The following is a 27,393-nucleotide window of genomic DNA, read 5'->3' as shown; positions in this document are numbered from 1 at the left end:
TTCCTCTTTTTACGGCCTGTTTGATTTCTGTCGGTGAAGGCTTTCCTACCTGTCCCACATATTTTCCCATTATTTTCAACAACGATCCCGAAGCAGGCCAGAAAATCTGCTTTATAAGAGCCTTGGAACACACAAAACACTTTTTTTTAGCGAAATTTACGTCTATATTAAATTATGTGACGATAAACAGTACAAAAAACAAAGTTTGAATCTTCCGCGCCATTTTTATTCCCAAGATCACGCGGTCTTTGTACAGCGGTTGCACGCATGCGCCCGCAAAATGCCCTCCTGCTAGTAGGAACACAACAGGAAAATTTTGCACAGATAATTTATTCACGCCTACCACAACAACCTAAAACCTCAAAAAAAAACAACTGTATATCCCAGTTTAGCCTGTGTACAGCCTTTCCCTCCTCTCAACAAAATCGGGGAAACGGGAACGTCTGTGCTGCTGTTGCACCGTCTGTGTTGTTCCAGTATCCTGCTGTTCTCGATTTCAACTTCACATAAATTATTATAAAAAATATAAAATATGAGACATTTAACACAACAAAAAGGAAAATGAAGCATCATCAAGCTCAAGTCACAAAGCGCTAGATCAACTAATACAAAAAGCACAACATATATAGCACAAAATTTCTAAAACTCCGTTTTTTGTCTTAACGTAAAGCTACAACAGGCTTTGGCAAAGCTGGACAAAGATAACTGAAGATAAATGTGCCAACCATCATTTAATACAATACGTCTTGTAAGTATTGGTAATCAAAGGGTGACGAGTGAAATTAGGAAATAATTTCACGCGCGTTTTGTCAAAATTTTAATAATTCCCCGAGCCTTCAGGCGAGGGAAATTATTAGAATTTTGACAAAACACAAGTGAAATTTATTTTCTAATTTCACGAGTATACCATTTGGTTACCTTTTAATATCATGGGTGGCAAATTAAGCTTACAGTCGTAGTTTCGTAACTTGTTTATTGTATAATCATGAACGAACCGGCTGGTAACGGCGCCCTTGTAAAACGCTCAAAAATCCGCTCAATGCCATTCATGTTATCGCTAAAAGTTTAAAAAACGACCAAACAAACTGGCCAAGGGGAAATTCAAGCGAAAATGTGCAAAGTTTAAGTTTTAAGATCATCTTTTAAAATCCTGTGCGTCATCTTGGCACTGAGACATGGGGAACGTTGCCATGGCAATTTTATAATTTCACATGTGAAATTATAAATTAGCGCTAAAATTTCGCGCCAAAGTTAAGGAATAATTTGTCACCCATGATATTACAGTATTAATATCATAGGTGACAAATTACTCCTTAATTTTGGCGCGAAATTTTAACGTTAATTTATAATTTCACATGTGAAATTATAAAATTGCCATGGCAACGTAGTTAGCGGCAAGATGGCGTCCGTAATAAAAGGTGTTTTAAAGCTTAAACTTCGTACATTTTCGCTTGAATTTCACCTTAGCCAGCTAGCCTTGGCCATGTTATAAAACTTTTGATGATATTTTATATTTCAAAACGTCAAAACGACTTCAAGACTTAAGCCAATTACATATAAATGGCATCGAGCGGATTTTTGAGCGTTTTACACGGGCATCGTTTTCAGTTCATTCAAGACGAACTACGATCATAATGTGAGAAATAATTGACAGTTGATTCATCTTTGAAACTTTTGGTCAACAGCAAAAAGGAATCTCTAAACGTTTTTCTTCAAAGACTAAAAAAACTTGAACTTGAGCAAAATGTATGCTTTCAACTTTTCAAAGCTCGGAGTTCGCGATGCAATATACCAGTCAAAAACCTACCATTGCAAGCGTAATTTGTCACCTATGATATTAAAATGTAATCAAATGGTATACTCGTGAAATTAGAAAATAATTTCACTTGCATTTTGTCAAAATGCTAATAATTTCCCTCGCCTAAAGGCTCGAGAAATTATTAGTATTTTGACAAAACGCTCGTGAAATTATTTCCTAATTTCACTCGTCACCATTTGATTACCAATACTAATTAACGGCCAGGTCCTGCATCACAATTATAAAATGCAATAAGTCATCATTGAGAAAACATACGTAGCTTGTTTCCTTCCTGAGAAAACATTTTGAAAGCTTAAAGAATATCTTGCAAATAGAAATGAGCCGAAACAAACTGCACCAGATATTTAGCGAAAAAACGCGGCAAATTACAGAGGTGTCAAACTCTACAGACAGGAAACCATGCAGCGCAGAAATTTTCTAGACCAAAGTCTTCTTCAGTCTGTCCTACGGTTCTTTCTAACTTATACTGGCTTTAAATAACACAGCATATTGTGCACTTCAGAAACAAATGAGAAGCAAAAAGGTCGAATAGTCGAACTCGCTAAAATAATTTGGAACGCCACAAGGCGCGAGTAACACGTATCGCCCGCATAAATTAAAGGCAATCAAAACACGTTTATGAATGGTATTTGTGTAACAGCCAATCAGATCTATGGATATGGATTCTGCTAGTTAAGTCCTTGTAGATAAGTCCCGAAAAATAAAAGAAACTGCAATCACAAATTCTTCGTCACGTAGACCCGTCACGAACCTATGGGTAATTTGGATTCCAGTCTCTCCCTGTTAACAGGGCGCTGTTTGATACGCCTAGGACATTCTTGATCGAGATGTCGGCATTTCGTTTAGACATTGGAAGAAAATGATTTGTTTATCTCGTATTTACCACCGAGTCTCGGCTATGAAGTAATGCTTTGAGCTCCAACATTCAAAAGAAATGGGTTAACAAAACCAAACCTACTTTGCGATAAAGTTCCGGGTAAAGTTCATACACGATATCAGTGGCAAACGTTCTTTGTACAGAAACGGAGTAACGTTCGATGTCTATATCAGTCCTTCGATACAATGTAAGCTCTGTAGTGCAGTGCAGATACTGATAGGCAACTTGGCAAGTGCTAAATGAAAAAAATATCCTCGTGTGCTGCGACCTTTCAGCAATACGTTCAATTTGGCGTTGTGATAAGTGACAAGTATTCATTATATTTCTGGGCCAGAACATTGAAATGTTCCCTTGAAATAATTCAGTCTAGACATGTAAACAGAACTACCTTGAAGTTCAAAAGGAAACCAAACTATATTATTTACGTGTATTTATCTTAACATTTCGCCATTTCGTCATTTCGCCATTTCGCCATTTCGCCGTTTCGCCATTTCGCCATTTCGCCATTTCGTGTTTTAAACACGCCCATCTGGCCATATTCCTTCGTTGTTGGTGCATGTCGATGTTTCCTGATTTAGACGCCATCTTGTTCACTCGCAGAGTCGGAATTAATCACTCGAGAAATCGATTTATTCTTTGCCAGATGCCGTTAGTTCGAACTGATAAGGCTGTATTTAGACTTTTCGAAGGCTTGAATCAAAGTCTTCATCGGTTTCAACTAACGGCTGTTCCAGAAACTCTGGAAATCCATCGAACAAACCCAAGGATTTGCAAGGATCGCTCATAACACGTGAAAACTTGCTCGCCACACCTGACGTCACAAATACCTCTATTCGATTCCATTCCACGCGCGGCCATTTTTGGTTCGTTTTCGTGAAGTCTTCGGAAATCGTCGGATTTTCATCTCCTAAGCGCCACAATTCGCACAAAAACCATTTCTGAGAGTTTATTATCAGTAGTACCTTCATAAACGACAGGTTTGCGGACAAAAGAAAATATTCCCAATTTCGTTGCATTTGACCTTTAACATCATGTTAACATGTTAACATCATGTTAACATCAGGTTAACATGTTAACATCATGTTAACATCAGATTAACATGTTAACATCATGTTAACATGTTAACATCATGTTAACATCAGGTTAACATGTTAACATGTTAACATCATGTTAACATCAGGTTAACATGTTAACATCAGGTTAACATCATGTTAACATCAGGTTAACATGTTAACATCAGGTTAACATGTTAACATCATGTTAACACGATGTTAACATCAGGTTAACATGTTAGCCTGATGACGGTTAACATGTTAACATCATGTTAACATGTTAACATCATGTTAACATGTTAACGTCATGTTAACATGTTAACATCATGTTAACATCAGGTTAACATGTTAACCTGATGTTAACATCATGTTAACATGTTAACATCATGTTAACATGTTAACATCATGTTAACATCAGGTTAACATGTTAACATGTTAACATCATGTTAACATGTTAACATCATGTTAACATCAGGTTAACATCATGTTAACATCAGGTTAACATGTTAACATCATGTTAACATGTTAACATCATGTTAACATCAGGTTAACATGTTAACATCAGGTTAACATGTTAACATCATGTTAACATGTTAACATCATGTTAACATCAGGTTAACATCATGTTAACATCAGGTTAACATGTTAACATCATGTTAACATGTTAACATCATGTTAACACGATGTTAACATCAGGTTAACATGTTAGCCTGATGACGGTTAACATGTTAACATCATGTTAACATGTTAACATCATGTTAACATGTTAACGTCATGTTAACATCATCATGTTAACATGTTAACATGTTAACCTGATGTTAACATCGTGTTAACATGTTAACATCATGTTAACATTATGTTAACATCAGGTTAACATGTTAACATGTTAACCTGATGTTAACATCGTGTTAACATGTTAACATCATGTTAACATCAGGTTAACATGTGGTGCTAACATGTTAACATCATGTTAACATCATCATGTTAACATGTTAACATGATGTTAACATCAGGTTATAGAAGGCAAATAAAATCAATATTAAACAAAATAGGCAATGTTTACGAACACTACCCCAAGGCAGTGTGACAATATTTTCACGACGCTGAGTGGAAGAAATTTACTTTAATTTATGTATTGTATCTAGGCCAGCAGCCTAAAAAAAGATATAACTATTGATGTAGTGCACGTTTTAGCAATAAATTAATTTATAGTAAGTCATTTTTTCGACTTTTTTTGCTTGTTTACAAGCAAAAAGAAGGAGAATAGCGTTTACTGGGCTAAAATCTGAACCGGAAGGGATTGCATTCTTGTTAACTCTCAAGGGACTGTTTTAATTTCTCAAGGGAATACTTTCCGCTGTGGGTGATCTAAGCGCGTGACTTGTAAAGTGTCACTCTATAGTTGTGCTTCAGCACTTCCGTTCTTCTAGAAAAAACGTGAATTGTCAAATTTACAAACATAATATAAGAATCAAAAACGTGAGTAGCCCAAATCTTACGTCACATAACCAATTAAGAATGTAAGGGGTTCAGCGCTCGAAGGCAGCGAAGTTTAAAACGATTAAGAACGCAATTTTTACTAGTACAAGTCTTTAGGCGCTAATATTAATTTAACCTAAAATCACATAGCGAAAACACTGAAAGACCGCTTGGACATGTCCAAGCTATTTAAAACTACCACTACGTCAGACCCATGTCACGCGATCTCTCGCTTGTAGCTATAAATAATCATTCACCTATTTTCAGTTTGAATACTCTGCGCTCTGTTTGTGTGAAATATTTATTGTTGTGTTACTCAAGCAGTTTGGCTCGGAGCGAGTACAAGTCGTACAATTTACCCGGAACGTGTTAAATATTGCAAAACAACGACTTATTTTCTGGATATCCCAATTTTTGTTTTAAGTTTACGGTATTTTGAGAATCGAAACGTTATCGAAACGTAAGTTGCAAGCTCAGCAAGAATGTATCAAAGCACGGGATACACGTCATCGCGCCAGGGGAATTACCAAAAGCTTGTCGGAAGACGCTAAACGGAGAAACACAATGGGATAGCCTTTATAGTCTACTCTTTATTTTGGCGTGATTTGGCTTTCTTTTAAATGAACTGGTTTGGGTTATTTTATTGAACATTCGGAACAAAATAAATATTTGCATGCGTAAGCAGGCATTTTTCCGGCTAGGCATGTGGTTTTAAAAAGCAAAAGATGACATGGAAAGGAAATTCATGTCACGTTCACCCAGTGACTAACGCAAACACGACTTGTGTGTTTCTCAAGTGACTGCTTTTCTAAAGATTTTACTGTGCGGCGCCGTGCCGTTAATTTAGCCAAAGCACTGAAAGAGGTCAGGAGGTCAAACATTACCCGAACGAACACACTAAAACGTTGCTAATAGTTAACCAAAGGGAACTCATTCCGTGACAATTGATTATTTCTGCTGAGTTGCACAATTTAGAATTGCAACATCATCTAGCAAAGCGCACTATCACTAAAAATAGATTTCGCCACATGATACCCCCCCCCCCCCCCCCCCCTGCGTGAGTCGGACAACAATTTTAGTTTTGGCCAAGGCTTTGTATGGAGGGGAAGTAAGTGAAAAACAGATTGAAGGTATCCAAAAAATGGCCCAAAATTGAATTTATTAGTCGAAGATCCGGTAATGACACCTTGATTTCCACGGCGGATAGCGAATTACTATCGAATTATATAATTGCGAAGGATAGCACTTGTATGTTTGCTTCATTTAGGCACCGGAAAGATCGTCAGTTGCAAGAAGTTCAGAATTCTTCCCGAATTTGACGGCACTGATCACCGGCCATCCGATCTGTTTCGACACATGATAGATAGAGGGCGAAAATATTATGCTATTTCCATTAAACATGTTGAAGGCAAACGTCAAAGTTTACCTTTTTTAACCAAGCCAAAGTATATGAGTCGCAAAGCACCCAGCCGTCGCGACTGACAAATACAGCATTTACTCCGCGAAAATTAAAAAATGCTTGAACTGAAAGACGTTTGAATTCTTCCATGATATGTTCGAACAACAATGCCCAGGATAAACCTTCTACTCATACTAACTTCATGCAAAAAAAGTCGATATCTCGAAGAGATCTTTGATGTTATATTACTGACATCAGTAGTCTAATGTCTTTTTATAAGGAGTGTAATTAGTAACAGTATCTTTCATTTTTTCTTTCTATCTGTATACTAACGTGAGTTTATTTTTTTTTTTTTCCTGTGTAAATGTAATTGTAGTTGTTATTGTCACCTTTAGTTTTAATCCTGTACAAATATTAATAAAACGCACACAAACAAAAAAAGAATGTGGCAATATTCGATCAGAATTTATCCAAGCCTACCACTACCTCTTACTTCCGGATAGCAAGTCTTGTTTTCCAGGGCCAAGGAAATGTTTCTGTTATATTTCAAAAACTAGTTTTGCTTCCCTCGCGCTGCGTTCATGCACCGTGTTTAACAGACATTCCTTAGTATCCAACTCCTGGGAATCCAACCAGTATATAATCTATTTCAAAATCGACAAGGCTGGCCTGTATCAGAAAGCCAAGGATATTTGGTATCTCCAGCTTAACTCGAGATTCCGAAGCTAGTAAACAAACCCGAAAAAATAGAACGCCTGAAATTCAGGATAATCTTTCATTCGCTGTTGGGATGTTCCGGTGTTCCCGCGCTCCGACGTTCCTGCGTTCCAGCGGTAGTCTGGATGTCGGACTCCGAAAACTGGGGTCCAATCTAATCACTGTCATGGCGGCGTACATGTGATTTGTTGTCGAGGACGTTGTCGCTGCTTTATAAAGGTAAGAGAGACAACTTCAGTACTGTTTTAACATCTAGCTTAACTGCAGAATGCAGGCCACCGTTATGCCACTGAATAAGAAAACAGGGCTTGAAATAACCACCGTGCATTCGCCAGTCAAATTTTACCCAACTAAATTTTAGCTCGATCGTAAACCCAGTCGTATCATATCGAACAAAACTGAACGAATTTTTCATGGAACGAATTCGGAAGACGTCGAACGATTAATATTTTTTGTGAGTTCGATTTCCGAACCGAATCTAAATTAAGCGTTCGATTTAGTTCGATTAAGTTCGGAAATCGAACTTGTAGCTTAAACTTAAAATAAAGAAATTGGAACCTAATAAGCAAGTAAAAAGTTATTGATTATTCCTTAAATTGTTTTGGAATATGTGACTGGACAGGATATAGTATAATATTTGTCTTTTATTTGATTGTAAAGAATCAGAGCATAATATTCGAGCAAGCAATCTAATACGCCTGGGAACATGTAGTAAGCCATTTATAAAATCGTATGTGGGATCTAATTAGAAATACTCAAATCCTACTTTAACTGATGCAACTTATTCCAACACACAAGTGGAAACCCCATTTTAGAAAAACAGTTTGTAAATTTATACTTTATATGATTTAACAGGATATCTTTGTTTAAATAGCACTGTGACAGGAAATCGATTCTGTCATTTCAATGACCCAAAGGACCTCAAAGGACTTTATTTCGATTTGGCTCAGTTTGCATTTATTTCTTGTGAGTTCGATTTCATTCAATGACTGAACAACATCGAACTTAATCATTCGATTTACATTCGATTATGTTTGATTGAATTTGAAAACAGAATATTCGATGTGATACGCCGGGCGTAAACTTTTCTTACCCCTGTTCTGGCCAGTTAAATATAGTTTAAATTACAATTATTACCAATGGGCAAGAATTTTCTCTAATCCTTTTGATTAACATCTACCGGTATAATTTTCAGTTATAGGTATCGGTTTTATGGAAGGACGTTTATTCTGTTGTTGTATAATTTGTGAAAACAAATGGGGTTGGAAAAATGTCAGTGTTTTTAAACACCATAACCAGTCCTGCCAAGTTTCATCTCAAGAGATGAGATTTAATGATTTTAAAAAATTTAAGGTGGTTGTGAAATGTCATGCTATAATATAACACAACTTCCAGGAAGTCTAATAGAATAAAATGAAATGAAATACCATATTTATTTGAATAAACGCTGCAGCGTTTATTAAATTTTTCGTGATTCAAGTTCGGCATTTATTCAAGGGCGACATTCATTTAAAATACAATTTATTTCTTGCAAAGAATAGCATGGTAACTGAACATTTGGATTTTTAAAAACAGGGACATGGAGTATTGCTTTTCTCAAAAGTCATTTTCAATCTCTTATTAATAAAACTTTGTTGCAATCAAGGAAAATAATTATTTTAGGCTTGCTCAAACTTGATAATTACTGCATTTGCTTTTTGAGTCTATAATTTGAATAAATCCCGCATCATGAGGGGCGTTTATTAATTTTTCTGCTCTTAAATGCGGCGTTTATTCAAGGGGGGTCATTATTTGAGGGCAGCTTTTAATCAAGTAAATATGGTAAGTGTAATCATGACACCTAATGCACATTTCCAAAAAATAACAGGACAGCTAAAAATAAAAAAAAATAAATTGTTCATGTGATTTACTCACTATGTACCGACTATGGTAAGATCCGGGGGGGGGACTCACTGAGTGACGGGGATGCTCGTCGTCTCGCTTGGGTTGTTTTCGGATTGGTCGCTTGGGTTTTCCGGGCCGCCTATTTTTACCATTATGTCATGGTCTCGTTGGGTTACACGATACAATTGTTCTTTCTTTTTTCTGGTTCTTTTAGGGGTCAAGAAGCGGCACACCGAATGGTCTCTTTAGGGGTCTTTTCTTTCCGGGCATCCCCGTCCGTTTCTTCGTCCCCCCCCCCCGGGGGTAAGATAGGACCAGATTGTATTATAATCCTAATATAGTACTGAAATAGGGTTCTGTTTACTTGGAGAATCTTGTGGAACCAGGCTGCATACTTGAATGGTTTATAATATAACCTTTTGGCACTCAGGAGGATAATAAGACAAGTACCCCAAACCTGTCAAGCCTCATTTTGCTGGTTGTTTTTACTCCATGAAGCACATTTGAATGATAAATATGTATTGATAAAAAAAAAAAAAAAAAAAAAAAAAAGAGAGAAAGTAAATAACTTTCACAAACATCTAACTTTAGCTGGTCTAGGTTTAGTCATTAACTGACAGCTCAGTGGTTGCAATATAATTCACACTAAAAAAGCCTCAAAGCACAAGCTATCAATGCCTCATTCACGCAAAAAAAAAAACAGTCAAAGGCAAATGCAGTGAGATTGTGACATTGCTGATCGCTTGCTCATGAAGTTACGCTCCATGTGACATAAACATTTCAGCTCAGTAGAAACACCGCATCATGACATCAACGCAGTAAGCTTTTGTTTCGAGTCACATCATCTTGTGTCACTTTCATATTTCATTTTTTTGGGGCCAGCAGAAACGCGAAGTGCTCAGGTCTATCTTTCTCTCAAATTTCATCAGCTACTCACAAATAACGCTTAACGTGCTTTACTTACCGAGGTAATGGTAAAAAGGATCAAATGTTACACTTTATTTTGGTGGTTGAAAAATATAATTTGTACTTGAGAGCCTGAGAGCATGAACCATCAATGACGCAACTCTCACAAAAAATAAAAAATTCAAAGGCTAAGTGAGATTGTTACATTGTTGGACGCTTATTTGGAAAAATTGCAAAGGTCAGCACTTCATCAAATCACCATGGCGTTACTCAAAGGGCCCTTAAATAATAGGTAGGGTGCTGGTGGGATTTGATAGACAGTGGTCACAGTGCCTGTTGTGTAATATATAATTTAACCCCCCAACTTCATCAGACTGGCCCCTGCCCCTGAAAAAAAAGTAAGCTAAAACTTATCAAAGGGGTTCCTACGTCACTCGTTACAAACAGCATTAACTGTTAAAGCACCCTACAATTTAGATTTAATTTCTTTTAACTCAAAAATGAACTCAGTGAACACAAATTGTTATTACTGAGGTATGATCAGCGTGTAGAGATACAACGTTTTTCAAAGTTAAAAAAATCAAGCTTATATCAGATAAAATATCATTTGAAACTGATGATGATAATGCTCCAAGTGTATTGTTGAAGACAAAGAATTCTTTATTATTTGCAAAAGAAACATCACCAGAAGCATACGTCTGGACTTACAATTTCTTATATTACTTACGTCTATAAAAAACTAGTTACAATTTTCCCCCATACTTTAACAGTTAAACAATACACTTGTTCATTGATTCATTTTCATTCATTTTCCTTGTGGCTTACCTTCAATCTAGTGTAAGGTAAAGGTAAAGTCCGTGTCCGAGCCAAGTGGCCCGCACAGCAGGAGCTTATCCCGGTTTCCGTAGCATTAAGGCCATCCCAATAAAATGTTTCGTTTCCCATCGCCCGTCTCTTGTGATGGTGGGTCGGTCGGTCGGGCAAAAAAAAAGAAAGAATGAACACTTGAAGGGTTCTGGGTTCCAGAAAAGGCCGGGCTGCTAAGTAAGAAAGCCTGATTAGAATGTCAACTCGAAAACGTGGTCTTTTCGTTCGTTATGCCCTAACAGTCTTTAAATAATGTAGTATCGATGTATATTAAAGAAAAAGACATCACATCATACCAATTGATGTAAATAAAACAAGATTGTTTGCTTGTAAATTGAAGTACTTGCTTTCTTGACTAGTGAATCTGGAATTTTTATTTTTTTACTTTTCGAAAAAACGGCTCGGTCGGGCGATGGGAAGCGAAAACATTTTATTGGGATGGCCTAAGCGACTAGCAGTATTTCTACTCCTCACTGGATGGGGTGCCAGTTCATCGCAGGGTTACTTCCTGCAGCAAATTCACCGGTACCCATTTATACACCTGGTTGGAAAGAGGCTATATGAGAGTAAAGTGCCTTGCCTAAGAACACAACAAAACTACACCGGCCAGGGCATAAACTGGGGTGCTCAACTCGGAGTTGAGCACGCTAACCATTAGACACCAAGCCTCCCTCAATCTAGTGTAGGTCTTCACTAAAGATTGTATTCTTTTGTTTTATATTGTTATGTAGCAGGACCACAGGGCATGCTTCCCCTGGAAAAATATAATTTCCGAACCTCACAATTGCTATTGTAGGCAAAACGTTGGAGACTTAACACCTAAATGACCCCCCTAAAACGGGAAAATGTTTTCAGAAGGCCAACATTTTAAAGCTACAGCTTTTGGCCTGCCTTCCCCCCCCTCCCCCCCCCCAAAAAAAAGGAAATGAGACCAACCCCTGCCCCATAAAAAACGAAAAGTCCCTTATCTCAAGAACATAAAACATTGATCATTGATATACAGCCCCTTGCGGCTCCCCGCGCCAGCTGTTTTAGTACTGAAGCTGTTATCAGTATAATACAAGGTCGATGAGCGTTTTGCTATTGTTTCTGCCCCTATTTGCGGCCGGTAAATAAATGTTTGGCTGTGTTTTCAACAAGGTCGGACAGACAAGGGCTTAAAAAGAAACTAAAACTAGGGTTTATTGTTGTCTTATGTGATTCCCTTATTCCTTCTCACACTGTTTTGTATTGAAATAACGTGAACGCTTTAAAAGGCATGAACGAAGTCCTATTAAGCGCAACCTCTATTAAGCGCCAGTTGCCATTTCTCCAAAGGTGGCCGCTTAATAGGGGTTTAACTGTACTTTTTAGGTTTTGAACAAAATGCTTTGCAGATCCAGAGCTTAATCCTAGGAATTTATTTTATTTAAGTCTAGTCTCTAAACAATTACATACGAACAAGAATTAGAATGGAACATACAATGTATGCGACTGTGGACCTGGGATTCTGAAAACAATAACATTTTTCCCTTTGGAATTGTATATAAACGTAATTCATGAATTTTATATTCAGTAATCCTATCCTAAATCAGGTAAAGGGTCATCCCACCCCTTCCGTTCGTAAAATTTTAAACAATATACTGAGAGCAAACCTAATACTATTTTTCCTTTGACATCTCGTTAGGAAAATACACAGAAGCATCTCTCTTGAGACAGCAAAGTTCACTGAGCTTCCAGCAAGTTGTCTTGTAAAGGTGTCCACTAAACACACCTATTAGCAAAGAAGGAAATTTTCTTTAACGTAATGTGACAAAAGAGATAGTACATGAGTTTAAGCATTATGGAGGGTTCTGCGGCTTGCAAACAACTTCAACAACACAGTGAAATGAAGCTATATACATGCAAGCATTGCAACAAGAGATTTAAACACTTATCACGCTTCAAGGATCATGAGCGAACACATACAGGAGAGAAGCCATATGGGTGCAAGCATTGTGACAAGTGCTTTAGCAAATCATCAACTTGCGATGATCACGAACGAACACACACAGGAGTAAAGCCGTTCAGGTGCAAGCACTGTAATAAGTGCTTTAGCCAATCATCGAATTGCAAGAGACACGAACAAACACATACAGGAGAAAAGCTGTACAGCTGTAAGCATTGTAAAAAGGGCTTTAGCAAATCATCAAATTGCAAGGACCACGAACGAACACATACAGGAGAGAAGCCGTACAGGTGCAAGCACTGTAATAAGTGCTTTAGCCAATCATCAAATCGCAAGAAACATGAACGAGTTCATACAGGAGTGAAGCCGTATACATGCAAGCATTGTAATAAGTGCTTTAGCAAATCATCAAGTTGCAAGAAACATGAACGAAAACATGCAGGCCGGGGTGAACCCGTTTACTTGCAAGCATTAAAATAACTTGACGGCTTTAAGGGTCTATCAGATTGCAATAGATATGAATTTACACATACAGGTGTGAAACCTTATACATGCAAGCATATTGCAATAAACGCTTTAGCCAATCATCAAATTGCAAGATACATGAACGAACACATGCAGGAGTAATGCCGTATGTACAGCTATTTCTTGTAACGTTCTCCGGATCAACGCTTAAAGACAAGACTGAAAGGCAGTATGGGTAGAAGAAGAGAGTAACTGCACGTGCTGAATACAAAAATATATAGTGACACGACAAACGCAAATTTCCACGTTTTCTTTTTCTTCAAACATAGGAAACAAGGTGCTTTTAGCCACACTGAATTAAAGAAGAATTTTCAAAAACTCAGAGCCAAGCGACAGTGAAAGTAAAGCTACAGAAAGGCTTCCTGAAACGAAAAACAAACTCGTTAACTCTTCACGTGCGAAATACAAATTTGTGTATTTAATGAAGCTTATATGTAAATTTGCAGTGAATACCCAAAACGCCATACGGCCTTGCCTTTTAGACAACGTTTATTGAAATAGCTGTATACAAGCATTGCAATAAGTGCTTTAGTCGTTCATAAGATTGCATGGTACATGAACGAACACACTGACACAGGAATAAAGCCCTATACATGCAAGCACTGTGGAAAGAGGTTTAACCGATTTGTACGCTGCAAGAAACATGAAGAAATGCACGCGAGGAACTTTTTTTTAAAAAAATTCCAAGCAGAATGAAAAGTTGAAAAGTCCTGTATGGTGGTTTCTTTGACTAAAGAAAATTCAAGCCAAGTCAAAAGCCTCAGCTTTTGGTGCAAATTATCTTAAGGTATAACTGTCACCCTTGTTTTTCTTCAAATCGTTTTTATCGTTTATGTTAGGTTCACTACTGCATATTTCGCCCAGCTGAAGTCATGTTTTGGTACGACATAATTTGTCATACTTGGGGAAGAAATTGGAATTTTTCGCATGCCCCCCAAGGTTGAAAAAAAAAACACTCCTAAAAAGGAAGTTGTGTTGTCGTCAGTTTTATTTTCTGTAAACTATCTGCTAATCTGAGACTTTTACTACAACTTTTGTAAACACTGACATGGTAAACAGCCTACGGAGTTTTTATAGTCATCGTGGCTAGCGACATGGCTTGTGGGCGCGTACGTACATACGTCGACCACTCCAACGATAGATTAACCCTAACCTCTGTTTCTGGGCATCCACGTTAAAGTCAATCGACAGCTGTCAATACAAGGTGTCCGCTGACCAGTATTGCGGTCATCGAGGTCATGTGTTTTTCAAAGTTGACTAATCTGTAGGTTGCACTGATTGTTTGAGTTAACTGTAGGCTGTTAGCCAATGAGAAGACAGATAGTGACTACAATGTATAATAAAAACAATTATTGGCCTCATGCTCCGGGTTTATTATTGATTAGTAAAATCTGATTCTCAACTCCGACTATAAGGCATCAGTCGGAGTTTTACCTAATATGGAAAAAAGTGCGCCAAGTTTAAATTTTCCGCACGAAGTTTTTAGCTTCAGCTTTATAATATAATGGCTGATACTGGCAGGTTTAACTTTTAAGAGCTGACTCCCACTAAAATTCAAGAAATATTAGACATTGCTGTTCCAGAAAATACAAAGAAAGCCACAATGTTCGGCATGAAGATATTTAATGGTACGTGTCTGGGAATTTCATATAAAAACTAGCAACAATTGTTACGTTCGCTGTCGATGTTTTGATAATTTTATAACTGCGTAACAACGACAAAAATACTCACCTCATAATTTACAGAATGGCTGTCAAGTCCTGTTGGCACAAAATTTTCCAAACGAATTTATGTCGGAAATGTCCAAAGAGGGGCTAAATGAATGCCTAAAATGTTTCTACACCCAGCGAGCGTAGAAGCCTTCCGAAGGCTTTGTTCAACCGCAATGTTCAAATTCACAACTATTACGGAGGAGGAGAATTAGGAAATTCTTCCTGAACTTTGAGCACTATTTAAACACTTGTAAGCCTCCGAAATCGTCTTTTTTTCCTTTCCTTGCATTTTAACGGTTAATATTTGAAGGTTGATTTTCAGTTCACCTCAGTTTGTCGTTTATGTAGCTGTGAAATTTCATTCAGCACATTCAGTGATGTAATAATCAGGTGGTTAAGGCGCGCGTGTGACCGGAAGATGTAAGCTCTTTTGACCGCCTTATTAATCGCTCGTTGCTTATTTATCACTTAATATCCAACGCGGTCTCGTGAAATAATTGTTAAATAATCACGGAGCCTGAGGCGAATATCGTTAATTAAGCTTATATAATCACGAGTACCGGCTAAGTTCACATTTCACGTTTCCGTTTCTACTATAGAAATTTGTTCATATTCATTTTATAAGAAGAAGGAGATTGCTAGACTCAGAAAAATAAAGAAATCATATTCCCCGGTGCTCGTTTACGCGAAAACACCTTAACTCTTGCGAGTCAAGCCGTATAGAAAAAGCCGCTATTTTCTTAATGTGTGCGTGCTTATCACAATCTCGTCCCCAGAGGCCCTGATCCTTCTGGTCTGCGCCAGGGATCGGGACCTCTGGTCTATTCTGAAAGCCCGCCACAGAGGCGTCTAAATCTGATTGGCTGTTGAAAACTTCTACAATAAATACTACAATATCACAGCGACAAAATGATGAGTGGTGCCGGATCTATTAAAGACTTGGATCAGTAACTTGGTTAAAACGGAAAATATAGACAGCAAACTGATCTTGACGGCTAAAGCGGTCAAAAAGAAACAAAGTGAATAAAAAACTAGATGTATTGAAAAAACTTTGCCCTATATTTCGGTTTGCAAAACAAACCTTCCTCAGGGGCTGGGCGGAAAAAAAGTGAGAAAAGTAAAAGAAAACTTGTTCGTTTCACTACAATCTCCGGCGCACGCGCACAATCAAACAGGAACAGGATTCCTGGTCCGGTTTTAGAAGTCTTTGGAAAACTCCGATTATCTTCGGAAAAGTTCGAAAATGATCGGAAACGTTCGTGCGGCCTTCGAACAACAATCGGAGAATCTTCGGAAATCCTAGGTCTAGAAATGCTCAAAATCCAAAAGTTTGATAGAACGGGAAAAAGTTGCTCCAAATAATAACAACACTTTATTTATATAGCGCTATTTCTGTTACTAACCAATAGCGCTTTACAAGTTATTTACAATTAAAAATTACATATCTATATTAAAAAAGTTAAAATTTGTATATAATAAAAATAGAAGATCAATAAACGAATTAAAAAGAATAAAAAGACTAACTAATTCGCCTAAGTTAATTGTAAAAACACACTAAATAATAAAAATTATATATATCTAACTAAAAGCTAAAAAGATACGTCTTTAGTTTGCGCTTGAACTCTGAAATTTCATTGCATGATCGAATGTCTAAAGGTAATGCATTCCAGAGTTGCGGCGAGGCTACAGAAAATGCTCGAAATCCACAGTTGCGGAAAAACCTGCCGAGTATTTTTGGGACAGTCTTAGCCTCCCAAGTTCCAAAACGCTCCGCTGCCTCTGCAATAGATTGCTCTCTTATTTTAGATCACCGCTTTACCAGCCTTCGACTCAAGATAAAGGAGGCTATTCATATTAGCAAAGAACTACCTTACCTCAAACATCAACTATACACCATGTTAATCTAAAATTATCCTTGTAATTCTCACATTTTCACGTTCTGATGTCACTATTTTTCTTAATTAGCATTTTGAAGTCAACTTATTATACAACTTTCTACGCTAAGTATATCATTCAACTGAAGACGACAAAGGTTTCTGTCGAAACGAAACATGTTTTATAGAATTAAAAAATTGTCTTTTTTTTAAAAAAAAAATTAATATATTGTAGTAAGGTAAAGCCTCACTCAATGCGAAACTTGCCCACACTTTTCTGTCCGTTTCTGTAGCATGAAGCAACTAGGAGTCTTGCTTCCACGCCTGGATGCAATATCGATCCATCAGGTATTAAAGGCAAAAAGAAATTAATGTTTCATCGAGCAGAATACAAGCAGAACCGACAGTTTTTAAGAACATCGCCCCCAGGCAAAATGTGCCGTTATAACCCTCCCATAAACTTTTGCGCGCGCTCATTTGACAAAACGCATCACGAGGTAAAAAATCGGACGACGGGTATCAGCAAATTTACCCCGTCCGATTTGATATCCGTCGCCCGAGTTTGTAGGCAAGCACAAAAAAAACGAATGAAGTCACCTGATTCAATTTTAACTTAAAAAATCACGTAAACCAATCACCTTACATTTGTTTCAACTACAGTTACGCCGGGTTTATTAGGTAGGTTTTTTCTTATAAATTTACAGGAGATAAAGCGCGTTGTAGAAATTAATCGGAGGGTTATAAAATAAATAAACCCCTTTCTGTCTTGCTGGTATATTAAAGAATAATGCCCTTGGCTGAAAGATTGTCCTCAAAATTTCACAGTTGCTCTCGAAGCTTCGCTTTCAGGCCAACTTTTTCGACAATCTTTCAGCCTCGGGCATTACCCTCCAGTTAACTAGCCGCCTGAGTCAAGGAAATATTTCTGTATATTACGAAGCAAGTTTTGCTTCTTTCGCACACGTAATAGTGAGTTACAAGCATTTCCGCCTGTATCCAACCTTTTGCAGTGTGTCCTTTTCGCGATGACTTTCAAAATCGGCCCGAGTATCAAAATTCTTGGGATATTCCGTATTTCCGCCCAACCCAAGAAATCCAAACCTAGTAATGGGACACTTTAACTGTGAACAGTCCGGAAAATCCTTGGAAGAGTTGATCGTTCACTCTCTTGGGTGTTCCGGCGTTTCCGCGGTCCGACGATCCTGCGATCCGTGCCAACCTCAATGTGGTTACCGGACTGCGGAGAATGGGCTCTGGTGTAAACACAGTAATGGCGGCGTACGTGTGATTTGTTGTCGAAGACGTTGTCGCTGTTTTGTAAAGGTAAGAGAGGCTACTTCAGTGCTGTTTTCACATCTAGCTTAACTGCAGAATGCAGGCCACCGTTTACCGTTATGGCACTGAATAAGAAAACAGGTTTTGAAATAACTACCGGTCAGGATAATGACTAGCTCAGTTTCAGCCGGCCCCCCCTCTCCCCGCCCTTTCATCCCTCGTATCCCTCACTCTATGTCTACTAAAAACACCACTCCAATCCTCACAGGACTCTATCCCCCTAAGCATAATTAAACAGCTCCCACATCAACAACTTCCCAAGCATCTATCCCTCCTCTCCACACTCTTACACCTTAACCCTTGCCTTCCAACCCTAACAATCCCTCTAACTACACACATCCACATTTATCTTTCACTTACCAAAATAAGAAACTTTCCTCGCATATATAAACACACTCACCATTATCATCATCTTTTAAACATCAAACAATCACTATCTTACTCATCCAGCACAATCTCACTCCTCCACCACTCGCTGAGAGTTAGGCACACTTCAACAAGCAACACTTCACCACCCTCTCCACAAATTCATTTCGAGCTGGCCCACAGCTAGTACTGACCCTTCAGCTTAGATAGCCTTCGCTCTAAAAAAGTAGCACTTAATAAATCCTCACACATTTTCCAACTACCTTATAAACTTAACTCCTTTCCTCCAACTCCCAGCCTGCCCACTCTCTCCAAGAACCAAAAGAGTGTCAGATACTTAGTAAGAAAAAAGACCAGACCACCTCTAAGAAAGCTCAGCCACACACTCCACTCCCACAAAACTACCACACACATAAAAATCATTCCCTCTTCCACGAGACCTCGCCTCTCTCCACACTCCATCCCCCCCCCAACTCCTCCAGGGGGGGGGCTCATCACCACACACATAATGAACGACCCCACTAGCGGGCACCACCAGCCCCTAGCCTTGGGGGCCCCCACTAAAAGCCGCCATCTAGCTACCCCTCCACCTCTCTCAAAAACGAACAAACCAGATCTCCTCCCCTCCTCCAGAGCGCCCAGCTCCAGACCTCTCCCACACTTCGCCTAGCCCCCACAGAGCGCTCCCCCACACCCCCATAAACACTCCTAAACACACACAAAAGACTACACAACTCTGTCAAAGAATCTCCCACTTTTCAAGAACCATATAGTGAAAGAGCAGCGGGCACATAGACCACTTCAAATGCTCCTCCGCCCCCCATAACATATATGCACTTGTGACTAATTGGGGAGATCCGACTGACTTAAATGCATTGAATAGAAGCTGTTGATGGGCTGGGGGGGGGGGGGGGGCTGGGTGGTGTCGGCTCGCTCTTGGGGGGTCTCCGGGTCACTGGTCGTCCTCTTGTCTTGGGTCAGTGTCTCTCTTCTCGTCCTCGTGTCTCCTCGGTCTCTCCGGTCGGGACGTCACCTCTCTGTCACGGGGGTGGCTGGTGCCTCGGGCTTGCTCTCTCGTCCGGTCTTCTGCCTCTCTGGTGGTGGTGCTGTGCGTGGTGTTCCTGCGTGTCTCCTTCTGCTGCGTCCCATGTGCGATGTTCGTTCCGTCCTCTCGTGTTCGGCGTGTTCGCCTACATGGGTGTTCCCCATGATGCTTCGTCCTCCTCTCGTCCTGCCCTTCCGCTCTCCCCTCCCACTTCTGGTCTGGTGGGGGCCCATGTCTCCCGTCTCCTTCGTGGCGATGTGCGCCGGCCGTTCCTCGTCTCTTCTCGTCCGGGTCCCCGTTCTCGGCGTCCCTCTTCTCTCGTCCTCCTGCTCGCTGCCTGGTGGACTGGCTCCCTGCACCTTCGCCCTTTCTCTTCTCTGGTGTCGTGTGTGGGTCTCGCGTCACTGTCCCTGGCGTTTTCCGTGATCGGCGGCTCCTCGTGTCTGTTCTGACTCCGGGTGTCTTCGTGCTGTGCGTGCTCGGTGGCGGATCCACGGGTCGGTCGGTCTTCCCTCGCGCGTTCTCCTCTGCGTCCCCTGGATTCGTGCCTCCGGCTTCCTGCCTTGTCTCCTGTGTGTGGTCGCCGCGATGGTGCGGTTCTGGCGGCCGCTGGGCCTCTCTCGTCTCGTCTCGTCCTGTCCTTCTCCTGGGCGCCTTCCACCTCTTCGCTTCTTCTCGGGTGGGGACCACCCCTGGCCTTCTTCCTCTCTTCGGACCGTGGGCTGTCAGCGTTTTCCTGCCTGGGCGCGCTCTCGCCCTCTCTCCTCCGTCTGTTCTCTCCGCTCGGCGTGCCGCTCCGTCCGTCCTCGACGCGTCCGCCTTCTCCCCCTCTCGCGGGCTTCCGCCCCGGGACCCCGTGCGCCCCGGTGGGCGGGGCGCACGCCCCCACGGCGGCCAAGAAAATTATAGCTCGATCGTATTAAACCTGCGAAAACTCATCTTACCTCGGTTTTAAATTAAATTCAATGTAAATAGCTTAAATAATTGTAAATGTTTTGAACTTTTACATACTTTTTTAATTTACACGACCCCACAGGCTTGTCAGCTTTTATCTACATCGTGTTTAAATAATGGTCACTAACCTACTTACTCAGACCTCTCAACGGACTCAACCTCAAAGCACCGGAAATCTGGAGATCGAGGTAAAAAACCGGGAGATTCGCCAGTGCTAATTAAGAAAAAGAGTTTTTTTTACTGGTTTAGCAACACAAAAATTAACGCTATTTTCACGGCTTGTGTCTTCTATATATATTATCGATTGTGTCTGGCGAACAAACTAATGAAATGCCTTTGCTGGCTACGGATTTACACGGAATTGGCGCAAGACAATCGTCTTAGTAAGCCAAAGGTGACTCTGTTTATCGTGAGATTTTTCTGTCTTGTCGTCAGACCGTGAGATTGAACTGAAAATCGTGAGTCTCACGGCAAAATTGTGAGACTTGAGAGGTCTGTTTACTTATTTCAATCATATGTATCGGTTTTCTGGAAGGACGTTTATTGTTTGTCGTATAATTTGTGAAAAACAAACTGGGTTGTAAAAATATCAATGTTTACCATAACCAGTTCTGCCGGTCGCTAGTCAGATCGTTCCATGGTCAGATCGCTCCCAGTCAGTTTTTTGTTGTTGTTCGTTTCAGAGTAGAAAAACTGTTAAACATTTTCTCAGAACCGTAGATACACTGTAATCCAGCAAAATTTATAATGTTTAGCAATTCAACCGAAATCAGTCGATGGTTGCGTATGACGACACATTAAATAAACTGTCAAACGTGGTAGTGTCAAAATAATTTTTCTAAATGTTCCTTGCTCGTGACAAGCTGATGAAAAGTAATTGTAAAAGTTAGTTGTTTATACTTGTGACTATCTTGTAACTTCTTAGTTTTTCGATGGAGCGATTTGGAGTGATCTTACTGGGAGCAATCTGACCTTGGAGCGATCTGACTGCAATTCATTCTGCCAAGTTTATTCTATTGCACCTATCAATTTTGCGGATAGTTTGAGGGAGGAGTGGGGGGAGGCTGGATGTCGGGCAACTGGGAAGGAATTTGAACTTACCTCAGATTTTCAGTTTAAGGACGCTCACACTTATTGTTTATGCGCTTCCTTACTGCACACGTAATTCATGTCGCAACACCATGCCACATCATGCATGAGCGCGCGGGCTGAGAAAACTTTCCAAACACAAACAGCGTGGGTAGCCATTTTGTTAACTTTGCTTGCAGTTTGCTCTCTTAAACAGTCAGTGACCCTCATTTTTTTCGGGATAAATAACCTTTTTAGATAATTCTCTACCGATTCACAAAAAATGAGCCAAATTCGAATGTAAGAAGTTTATTATTTTTTTCATTTTCTCTTCCCACGCGCGATCGAATCAGTCAAACTTTGCAGCAAGGTGGCCTGCATCAATTCATTTAAAATATTTTGTTGCCAGAAGCTGCAGAAATCATATCGAGTGATAAAATGAAATTTATCCAAATAAGTGCTTTCTTTTAGATATTATATCTCGAAAAGGAATGCCGTGACCCCCAATTTTTTTTACATTTCTGACATAAGTAATTTGTAAACTAGCAGTGGTGAAAGTTTAAGAAAAATTGCAATGTTGGAGACTTTCGGGCTAACATCCTTAAATGCACAAACACTTGTTGTAGCTAATTGTCATACACTGGTGCAGTCATATTCTGGACCATTTCCTGCATAGTGTACAAAAGCAAAAATCTAGCATATTTTGTGAATGTAGAAATCCATCAGCATGGTTGAACTTGCAAACAGTCTACCAAAAAACGATCTGGTACAACAATCCAAATACAACAATCTAGAACTTTCTTATTCGGCGATCAAATAAGATGTGTGTGTTCTTTCTTCTTATGAAGCGTAATTACAAGCATGAAGTTACATTAGCTCATCTCAAGAGATGAGATTTATTGATTTTCAAAAATTTAAGGTGGCTCTGAAACTGCTGCCAGGATGTTTTTTTAACTGGGTTCATTTTTGAGTTATTGTGTAAGCAATTAAATCTAAATTTTAGGGTGCTTTAATAGTTAAATTATGCTGTTGGTAACCATATACCTGCCTACTCCCACGCATTGTGCTTGAGTCTCATGCCTGCAAGTTGAAAAACTTTAATCTCATGCCAACTTAATGTGAGTTATAATAACGATAACCACCAGACAGTGGTAGACAGTGGTTGTAGTTTCTGTTATCATTTTCTGTATATAAATATAAGCTAGATAATTGTTTATAAACTAAAATTACGTATTGTTCAAGTTTTTGCATGTTTGTGTTTAAATTTTCCCACAGACTTTACACACAAATTTGTGGAAAACTATAAATATGTGAAAAACTAGTATCAGGGGTGGGCAGTCAGTTTTGAGCCAGAAGGAAGGGGTGGGTGACAAATTTTCGAGCCACCACCTTTTCAATTACTCTGGCCCACAACTCCGGTACTTATTGACCAGTACCTTAAATACTTAAGTACACTTCATCAAATTACCATGAGGTTGGTTGAAACGTCAAAAAAATAAACAAAACTGAATAATTAACAATTATTCGCCGAAGGCGAAGTGATTATTGTTGAATAATCCCCGAGACGAAGTCGAGGGAATTATTCAACAATAATCACTGAGCCTGAGGCGAATAATTGTTTTAGTATAATTTTTAGATGTGATCATCAAGAACTTAAAAAAATAACGATAGCAAACAAGAAAACAGCAAACACAAGTGTTCACTTGCATACGGTGTAAACCAGTTTAATTCATCGATTACAATCAGAATTTATTTAGTTAAAGCAATAAAACGGAACAAAACAAACACTATGAGAAAGATAGATGTCCGTTACCTTTGTATGATTGTTTATGACTTCTAAGCGAATGTGGGAATCCTCTCGAAAATGAGTAGCTCCAGTGAGAAGAGAACTAAATAATGTTTGCTCAATCGATCTGACTGAGTTTCTCATCGATCGCCAAAACGCCGTGTTTACGATCATTGCTAATGCCTTGAGAACCATCTCTTGAAAACATTTTCGGTCCAAAAGCCTTGGTAGTTAATTCGAAAAATTAAAATATCCAGGACTTGGACGGGTTTCTTTCAAATCAAAGAAATTTTCATTCAGCAAAAGCGGCCATGTTTACTTGCCTGGATGTCAAAGGTGGCGTGGCTAAGTAACCAAGCCTTCAAAGCTATAATCACCTCGCGCGGGGTGAATATATACTACTTATTAACCGAGAGTGAGGTCATTACAGGGGAATCTCAGACCGAGGCCTTGATGTATTGACCGAGCGACAGCGAGGTCAATACATTAAGGTCGAGGTCTGAGATTCCCCTGTAATGACCGAACGGACGAGGTTAATAAGTTATTTATTATATGGCCTTTAAGCACTATTCAACAAAAGAGTATAATCAAGGGAAAAAACACTGGAGGTAAAACTTGCTCTCTGTGGCTCTCTTCGTCGCTCATACTAAAGAAGTATCAGTATGCTTTTCTTTCAGTTATTGAGAAGATAGTTATATTTTGTAAGCATTTTTTGCTGTTTTTGCCTCCTCGCTAGTAACTTTTACTCACAACTCAAAAAACTGTCGAGCTGAGAAAAAATTTTATAATGCGCGGTCATTACAAGAAAATAATGCCCGCTCAGCAGCCAATCAGAGCGCGCGTACTATTGTAGCCATATAATAAAGCCTCATAAGCCGAGCTTCTCGACCAATCAGAATGCTTCAATTCTTATAATCACCTCTGAAATTATACTAAATAAATATATAAAGGGGAAGCCACGAGCCATGCAGCCCACACTGCTGGAGCTTATCCCGGTTTGCGTACCATTAAGCGGTTAGGCATATTTCTACTCCCACTGTATTTTTTCAACTTTGAACAGAATGCTTTGCAGATTCAGAGCCTTATCCTAGGTATTTATTTCTTTTTAAGTTTAGTGTCTAAACAATACCATATGAATAAGAATTAGAATGGCTCGTAAACATTGTGAATAACATTCAATGTATGCGACTTTGTACCTGCGATTTTCCCCTTTGGAATTATATCAGTATAAAGTACGTTATTCATGAATTTTATATCCAATAATCCTACCCTGAGGGTCAGCCCACCCCTTCCGTTAAACAGGTTATGATGGGTTTTTCTCAACCTTATAGTCACATCCTCCTGACCTTTGACGTAAAAGAGCAAACCTGATTCTATTTTCCCTCTGACATTTCTTTAGGAAAAAAATACACAGAAGCATCTCTCTTGAGGCAGTAAATTCAACTGAACTTCCAGCAAGTTGCCTCGTAAAGGTGTCCACTATACACACCTATATGCAAAGATGGAAATTGTCTTCGAAGTAACAGTAATGTGATAGAAGAGAAAGTACATAAGTGTAAACATTATGGAGGGCTCTACGGCTTGCAAACAACACCAACACAGTGTAATGAAGCTATATACATGCAACCATTGCAACAAGGGTTTTAAACACTTATCACGCTTCAAAGAACATGAGCGAACGCATACAGGAGAGAAGCCGTACAGGTGCAAGCATTGTGACAAGTGCTTTAGCAAATCATCACTATGCAAGGCACATGAACGAACACACACAGGAGTAAAGCCGTACAAGTGCAAGCATTGTAATAAGTTCTTTAGCCAATCATCAAATTGCAAGATACATGAACGAACACATACAGGAGAGAAGCCGTATACATGCAAACATTGCAATAAGTGCTTTAGGCGTCTATCAGATTGCAAGAGACATGAACTAACACATACAGGCCTAGGAGTAAAGCCGTATAAATGCAAGCATTGTGATAAATGCTTTAGCCAATCATCAGATTGCAAGAAACATGAACGAATACATACAGGAGAGAAGCCGTATACATGCAAGCATTGCAATAAGTGCTTTAGTCGTTCATCAGATTGCAAGGATCATGAACGGACACACACAGGAATGATGCCATATACATGCAAGCACTGTGGAAAGAGGTTTAACCGATTGTTAAACTGCAAAAAGCATGAAGAAATGCACGTGAGGAACAGTTTTTTGAATTTCAAGCAGAATGAAAAATATCGTAAATCTAAAAGTCCCCATGAGGAGCAAACAACGAACCTTAGTATCGAAAAGTCTTGTATGTCGGTTTCTTTGACTGAAGAAAATTTGAGCTAAGTTGAAAGCCTCAACTGTCTCAACTGTTGGTTTTATCAAGGGGAATTTAGCAGTGAGCAATGTATTGTCGTCGAACTTGGGAACGTTGATGTCATATCCTAAGCTATAACTGTTACCCTTGTTTTTCTTCAAATCATTATTCGTCATTTTCTTCAAGCATATTTCGCACAGCTGAAGTCAGTGCTTGAGTAGTGTCGGTTATGTTTTAGTGCATCATAAATTGTTTTATTTGCGGAAGAAATTGGAATCTCTAAGGTTGGAAAAATGACTCCTAGAAAAAGAGTTTTGTATTATCGTTAGTTTTTTTCTCTGTAAACTATCTGCTAATCTGCGACTTTTAAATCAAGTTTTGTTAACACTGTCTGACATGGTAAACAGCTTACATGCGTTAAATCTATCTACTTGGTCATTACAGCATTTTTGGCAACATTTTTTTTCCAAAACCTTTATCACTACATTTTTTCACGCGTAATGGCGGGGTTATGCTAATAAATGGTAGTTAGTACATCGTGTGTTAAAACGACTAGGGATACGCGTATACAGAAGGATTCCAATTTCATCGGAGTGCTGTTAGACAGTGGAACGTGTGAAAAGCTGTTACTTGCCCACGTCACATTATTTCAATATACTAGATCTGTTCCTCTTACTTACCAACTTTTAATTGGCGTGTTTACAAAAATCAGGTAAGCGTTTTTCGCTGTAACTTCACTGTTCACCTCGCTGTTTTACACTTAACTGTCTAAGTAGAATCACGTTCGTTACACCGTGGTATTTAAATCATGGAAGGTACCTAATAATTCTAAAGGCATGCTAAAGGTCGTCTGCGATTATCGCTAAAGGGGCTATGTCACGCAATTTTAGACAATTTCGGCACTGACCAACTGTTCATAGAATTAACTGAAATATCAAAATAACGGCTTAAGGTGGCTCGACCCAGTTTTTTTCTAGCGATACCAATCAACTTTGAAACCCTCATACTTAAAGGGATAAATGTCAATGACATATCTACTACAGTAAAAACCCGCGTATAAGAACCTAACATTTAAGAACCTGTTAGGCTAAAATTTCATTTTTAAGCACCCTTCACATAAGAACCATTTTAGGCTAAAATTCTAAAACAGGTTCTTATTTTCAAAAAAGAAAAAAATAATCTTCTCAAAAATATAGAATTAAAAAATCTTCTCAAAAATATACAGTGAAGGTTACAGTATAGGTTTGATTTTAACAGAATCAGATTGAAATAGTATAGTATTTTGCTTACCGAAGCCTCCAAGAATACTGTTATTGGACATTAAAGACCAGATCATTTAACAATTCTACTTTTTTTCTTGAACAAAAGTTAAGAACCTAATTAAGAACCTAGTTAGCCTAATTTTACCCTAAATACCATTTATATAAGAACCTGTTTAGGCTAACTTGAAAAAACCTAGGTTCTTGTACGCGGGTTTTTACTGTATATCACATGGATT

At 39.1% G+C, this 27,393-nt stretch overlaps 1 protein-coding gene and 1 pseudogene across 2 annotated transcripts in view; both read left to right on the top strand.

Annotated features, from left to right (window-relative positions):
• The window catches only part of LOC144655414 (uncharacterized), a 34,392-nt pseudogene extending 19,589 nt beyond the window's left edge, over positions 1-14,803 (top strand). The window contains exon 2 of the transcript XR_013571089.1: positions 12,667-14,803. The product of XR_013571089.1 is annotated as an uncharacterized LOC144655414 (transcript). The remainder of the gene's footprint in view (positions 1-12,666) is intronic.
• Positions 14,804-18,301: 3,498 nt separating this feature from the next.
• LOC144655417 (uncharacterized) lies at positions 18,302-27,393 on the top strand. Its single transcript, XM_078515678.1, has 3 exons — positions 18,302-18,361; positions 24,992-27,137; positions 27,174-27,393. The coding sequence occupies exon 2, from the start codon at positions 25,157-25,159 to the stop codon at positions 25,922-25,924; it is 768 nt and encodes a 255-aa protein (XP_078371804.1). The 5' UTR covers positions 18,302-18,361; positions 24,992-25,156; the 3' UTR covers positions 25,925-27,137; positions 27,174-27,393.

Source organism: Oculina patagonica, chromosome 5, assembly GCF_052425735.1.
Source record: "Oculina patagonica isolate OP01 chromosome 5, crgOcupat, whole genome shotgun sequence".
Lineage (NCBI taxonomy): Eukaryota > Metazoa > Cnidaria > Anthozoa > Scleractinia > Oculinidae > Oculina > Oculina patagonica.
This window is presented reverse-complemented; position numbering and strand designations above follow the sequence as displayed.